The 6184-nt window shown below is 61.4% G+C and overlaps 1 protein-coding gene across 1 annotated transcript; it reads left to right on the forward strand.

Moving 5' to 3' along the window:
- Positions 1-2461: 2461 nt before the first annotated feature.
- Positions 2462-5434, forward strand: FZD8 (frizzled class receptor 8). Its single transcript, XM_030941511.1, has one exon. The coding sequence runs from the start codon at positions 2622-2624 to the stop codon at positions 4701-4703; it is 2082 nt and encodes a 693-aa protein (XP_030797371.1). The 5' UTR covers positions 2462-2621; the 3' UTR covers positions 4704-5434.
- Positions 5435-6184: the final 750 nt, after the last annotated feature.

Consider the following 6184-nt stretch of genomic DNA (forward strand, 5'->3'; position numbering starts at 1 on the left):
AAACCTGGCAAATAGCAAAAATCTTGAAACAAGAACAGAGTGAGAGAACGGAGAGAAAAGGGAGGGAGGAAAGGAGAGAGAGAAGGGGAAGGGGAGGAGGGAGGAGAGAGAGAAAGAGGTGGGAGAGGGAGAGAGAGAGAGAGCGAAGAGGTGGGGAGAGAGAGAGGGAAGAAGACAGAAGAGAGGGAGGCAGGAAGAGGGAGAGAGGGAGACAGAGATGGGGAGGAGGAAGGAGGGAGGAGGGAGGGAGGGAGACGGGGAGGGAGGGGGAGAAGGAGAGGGGGAGAGAGAGAGGGGAGAGAGAGAGAGAGAGAGAGAGAGAGAGAGAGAGAGAGAGAGAGAGAGAGAGAGAGAGAAACATATTCTACCACCCTTCTGGCTAACTGAAATGCTTGTTCCCGAGATTACAGTAATTACTGCCCCAGCATGAGTTCCATACAAGCGCTAAATGAAACAGCACATCAATTAAAAAATAAACACTCCATTCCAGGAGAAAGACAGCCCCCTGGGACGCCCTAACAGGCGTAAATGAACCTGCCAGGCCGCCGGCCCGGGCCGCCCGCAGCCCCCCTCCCCGCCCGTCTTAAGGTGGCTGCGGAGCCGGCGGGGACCGTGTTCGCTGGCGGTGGCCCAAGCGGCTGCTAAAAGCAGCCCCGGTCCGGCTCCGGCCTCGTGCAGAGCGCAGATACGTGTCCCGGAGTCCGCGCCAGAGAGCAGCACCGCCTCCCACCAGAGAAAAGGAGGCTCTGGCAAAAGCCTGTGAACTTGGGATGGATGAATAGATGTCCTGAAAAAACCAAGCGAAGGCAGGGAATCCAGCCCCAGAGTTTCCAGTCTGTCCTATTTATAAGTTTCGGGGTTTGTTTTGATTTTTAAAAAGAAATTGAATGTTTTTTCCTAAGAAAGCACGGCGTCCCGGGGCTTTCTATATTTTATCTCACCTAATTATCAAAGCCCCCTTGGAGATCTGTGCTATGATCACCCAACTCTCGAGGTGGGGAAACTGAGGCTTCCCCGGGTCACGCAGCGGAGGCGGGAGAAAAGTCTCAGGCGGGCATTTGTCCCCCGCGCCCCTCGCGCGCCGAAGGTTGGGCTCCGGGGCATCTCACCTGGGCCGTCCCGGGTCCAGCTCCAGTTTAGAATGACTCCACTCCTCCCTCCCCACCCTCCCACATCTCCAAGCCTCAGAAACCATCGTCTGAGAATCCCAAGGAGGACACCCTTTCCCGGGTCTTCTGCAGCGCCAAGCCCCGGCAGACCGCCCCGGCAGGCCTCCCCTGCACTCGCCTGCTGCGAGACCTCCGTGCCGCCCGGAGGAGCGCGAGACCCCCGCCGCCCGCAGATCACCCGCATTCGCGGAGGGTGGCAGCAGGGGCCTGGCTGGTTTGAAACGCGGCGGAGAGGCGCGCGCTGCACCAAACCCTGTCCCTGTCCCCAAGGGCATACTCGGGGAAAGGGGACCAAGACCTCAGACGCACTCAGCGCCATGGGGACAGCCGTGGCCAACACTCTGTCTCTGCGGCCAATCCCAAGGTTACCAAAACTCTCCATCCGCAGAGAACGCGCACAGCAGTGCGGACACTCGGGGACTGCCTTAAGGAAGGCTGAGCCCTGGGAGCGCGTGGACTCCGCCCCGCCGCCCGGCGATTGGCTCGCGAGGCTGGGGGCGGAGGCCGAGTCCGCGCTGTATAAATATTCATGAGCCGGCCGCGAGGCTTGAGCCGGGCTGGAGCCGGGAAGTTGGGCGAAGGGCGCTGCTCCCGCCGAGGAGGAGGAGGAGGAGGCGGCGGCGGCGGCGGCGGCGGCGACGACGACGACGACGACGACGACGACGGCGGCGGCTGGGCGCGGGCCGCGCCACTCAGGTGTCCACTCCGCCTTCCGGTCTGGATTTGCTCCTGGGTGTCCAGTAGGAAGGAGACTGCGTGCGCCTCGCCCGACTGCGGACGGAGCGCGGCGCTGACTTTTCCCGGTGGCGGGGGTCCGTCTGTCCCGGGGCTGACGGACGAAGGACGGACGCCGGAGAAAGAGGGCGGCGGCCTGGGCGGAGGCGGGTCCCCAACTCCCGCGGCGGCGGTGGCGCGGCCTTGGGGGCGGGCATGAGCCCCCGGGGGTTGAGCGGTGGCCTCCAGGGCTGACCCGGCGCGGCGAGCGGCCAGGCCCAGCCATCTTGACTGCGCACCGCGGCCCGAGAGGAAACTTGCAGCGCCGCCGCCCTCTGTGCCCGGCGGAGTCACCGCCGCCCAGCGCGGCGGGGAGAAGTGGTCGGGCGCGCGGAGAGTAGGCGAGCGAGCGCGGGACGATGAGCCGAAGCCCGGACCCTCTGCGCCGCAAGGGCTGAGCGCGACCTGGGGCGAGCAGAGCGGACCTTCGGACTGTGGCGCGCGCCTGCGGCCGCCTTCAAATCCCAGGAGCGGCGGAAAGGAGTGCGGAAGGGCCCTGCCTAGGCTGCGGACGCGCCCCTACGAGGGGCTAGATTATCAGCAGACACCTCTCCCGAGCGAGGCATAAGGGAGATCCCAGATCACCCGCTTTCCCCGTCTCCGGCTCTCTCGTGGGCCCCCCCCGCACCCCTCTGCGCGCCGCCTGGAGGGCGAGGGCACCGGGCCGAGGCGCACAGCATGGAGTGGGGTTACCTGTTGGAAGTGACCTCGCTGCTGGCCGCCTTAGCGCTGCTGCAGCGCTCTAGCGGCGCGGCGGCCGCCTCGGCCAAGGAGCTGGCGTGCCAAGAGATCACCGTGCCGCTGTGTAAGGGCATCGGCTACAACTACACCTACATGCCCAACCAGTTCAACCACGACACGCAGGACGAGGCGGGCCTGGAGGTGCACCAGTTCTGGCCGCTGGTGGAGATCCAGTGCTCGCCCGACCTCAAGTTCTTCCTGTGCAGCATGTACACGCCCATCTGCCTGGAGGACTACAAGAAGCCGCTGCCGCCCTGCCGCTCGGTGTGCGAGCGCGCCAAGGCCGGCTGCGCGCCGCTCATGCGTCAGTACGGCTTCGCCTGGCCCGACCGCATGCGCTGCGACCGGCTGCCCGAACAGGGCAACCCTGACACGCTGTGCATGGACTACAACCGCACCGACCTCACCACCGCTGCGCCCAATCCCCCGCGCCGCCTGCCGCCGCCGCCGCCCGGCGAGCAGCCGCCCTCGGGCAGCGGCCACGGCCGCCCGCCGGGGGCCAGGCCCCCGCATCGCGGCGGCGGCAGGGGCGGTGGCGGCGGGGACGCGGCGGCACCCCCAGCTCGCGGTGGCGGCGGTGGCGGGAAGGCGCGGCCCCCTGGCGGCGGCGCGGCTCCCTGCGAGCCCGGGTGCCAGTGCCGCGCGCCCATGGTGAGCGTGTCCAGCGAGCGCCACCCGCTCTACAACCGCGTCAAGACAGGCCAGATCGCCAACTGCGCGCTGCCCTGCCACAACCCCTTCTTCAGCCAGGACGAGCGCGCCTTCACCGTCTTCTGGATCGGCCTGTGGTCGGTGCTCTGCTTCGTGTCCACCTTCGCCACCGTCTCCACCTTCCTCATCGACATGGAGCGCTTCAAGTACCCGGAGCGGCCCATCATCTTTCTCTCGGCCTGCTACCTCTTCGTGTCAGTGGGCTACCTGGTGCGCCTGGTGGCGGGCCACGAGAAGGTGGCGTGCAGCGGCGGCGCGCCGGGCGCGGGCGGTGCGGGCGGCGCGGGCGGCGCGGCGGCGGGCGCGGGTGCGGCGGGCGCGGGCGCGGGAGGCCCGGGCGGGCGCGGCGAGTACGAGGAGCTCGGCGCGGTGGAGCAGCACGTGCGCTATGAGACCACCGGCCCCGCGCTGTGCACCGTGGTCTTCTTGCTGGTCTACTTCTTCGGCATGGCCAGTTCCATCTGGTGGGTGATTTTGTCGCTCACGTGGTTTCTGGCGGCCGGCATGAAGTGGGGCAACGAAGCCATCGCCGGCTACTCGCAGTACTTCCACCTGGCCGCATGGCTCGTGCCCAGCGTTAAGTCCATCGCAGTGCTGGCGCTCAGCTCGGTGGACGGCGACCCAGTGGCGGGCATCTGCTACGTGGGCAACCAGAGCCTGGACAACCTGCGCGGCTTCGTGCTGGCGCCGCTGGTCATCTACCTCTTCATTGGCACCATGTTCCTGCTGGCCGGCTTCGTGTCGCTCTTCCGCATCCGCTCAGTCATCAAGCAGCAGGACGGCCCTACCAAGACGCACAAGCTGGAGAAGCTGATGATCCGCCTGGGCCTGTTCACCGTGCTCTACACCGTGCCTGCGGCGGTGGTGGTCGCCTGCCTCTTCTACGAGCAGCACAACCGCCCGCGCTGGGAGGCCACGCACAACTGCCCGTGCCTGCGGGACCTACAGCCTGACCAGGCGCGCAGGCCCGACTACGCCGTCTTCATGCTCAAGTACTTCATGTGCCTAGTGGTGGGCATCACCTCGGGCGTGTGGGTCTGGTCTGGCAAGACGCTGGAGTCCTGGCGCTCCCTGTGCACCCGCTGCTGCTGGGCCAGTAAGGGCGCCGCAGTGGGCGGGGGCGCGGGCGCCACGGCCGCGGGGGGCGGCGGCCAGCCAGGGGGCGGTGGCGGGGGGGTGCCCGGCGGCGGGGGGCCGGGCGGTGGCGCGGGCTCCCTCTACAGCGACGTCAGCACCGGCCTGACGTGGCGGTCGGGCACGGCCAGCTCCGTGTCTTATCCAAAGCAGATGCCATTGTCCCAGGTCTGAGCGGAGGGGAGGGGGCGCCCAGGAGGGGTGGGGAGGGGGGCGAGGAGACCAAGTGCAGCGAAGGGACACTTGATGGGCTGAGGTTCCCACCCCTTCACAGTGTTGATTGCTATTAGCATGATAATGAACTCTTAATGGTATCCATTAGCTGGGACTTAAATGACTCACTTAGAACAAAGTACCTGGCATTGAAGCCTCCCAGCCCCAGCCCCTATTCCTCCATTGATGTGTGGGGAGTTCCTCCCGCCACGCGTTAATTTCTGTTGGCTGAGGAGGGTGGACTCTGCGGCGTTTCCGGAACCCGAGGTTTGGAGCCCTCCCTGGCTGCACTTGGCTGGGTTTGCAGTCAGATACACAGATTTCACCTGGGAGAACCTCTTTTTCTCCGTCGACTCTCCTACGTAAACTCCCACCCCTGACTTACCCTGGAGGAGGGGTGACCGCGACCTGATGGGATTGGGTATTCTTAATGACCAGGCAAATGCCTTAAGTAAACAAACAAGAAATGTCTTAATTATACACCCCAAGTAAATACGGGTTTCTTACATTAGAGGATGTATTTATATAATTATTTGTTAAATTGTAAAAAAAAAAAAAAGTGTAAAGTATGTATATATCCAAAGATATACAGTGTGTACATGATTTTGTAAAAAGTTTAGAGGCTTACCCCTGTAAGAACAGATATAAGTATTATATTTTGTCAATAAAATGACTTTTGATAAATGATTTAACCATTGCCCTCTCCCCCGCCTCTTCTGAGCTGTCACCTTTAAAATGCTTGCTAAGGACGCATGGGGAAAATGGACATTTTCTGGCTTGTCATTCTGTACACTGACCTTAGGCATGAAGAAAATTACTTGTTAAACTCTAGTTCTTAAGTTGTTAGCCAAGTAAATATCATTGTTGAACTGAAATCAAAATTGAGTTTTTGCACCTTCCCCAAAGACGGTGTTTTTCATGGGAGCTCTTTTCTGATCCAATAACAACTCTCACCTTAGTGGATGTAAATGGAACTTCTGCAAGGCAGTAATTCCCCTTAGGCCTTGTTATTTATCCTGTATGGTATCACTAAAGGTTTCAAAACCCTGCATTCATTTCTGGAGTCCGTGATTTTGAAAGCACCTGGTGTTCCAGGGAGGGAACGCTTTGCTGAGGTGTAGAGGTTAATGTTTTAAACCATAGCTCACCCTTTACAGTAGAAGTCACTTGACAATCTGGTAGGGGAGCAGGCGCTCTTCAATGGATTAAACTAAGGGGTTAACATCTTAATAACCTTCAGTGCTTGTGTATACCAAATGTGCTGCTTTTCCTAGAGAAAAAGCTATTGTTCCTCTGTCAAGACTAAGCTAATTTATTTGAGCAGAAGGCTGTTGAATTAGCAGAAGAATGCTTCGGCAATTGTTGAACTTTTTACCTGTCTGCCCAGTGGCTCAGCACATCATTCCTTTAAGAGGAGCTAAATGAATAGGGTTAATCTGTAG

This window comes from Rhinopithecus roxellana, chromosome 11, assembly GCF_007565055.1.
Source record: "Rhinopithecus roxellana isolate Shanxi Qingling chromosome 11, ASM756505v1, whole genome shotgun sequence".
NCBI classification, from domain to species: Eukaryota; Metazoa; Chordata; class Mammalia; order Primates; family Cercopithecidae; genus Rhinopithecus; species Rhinopithecus roxellana.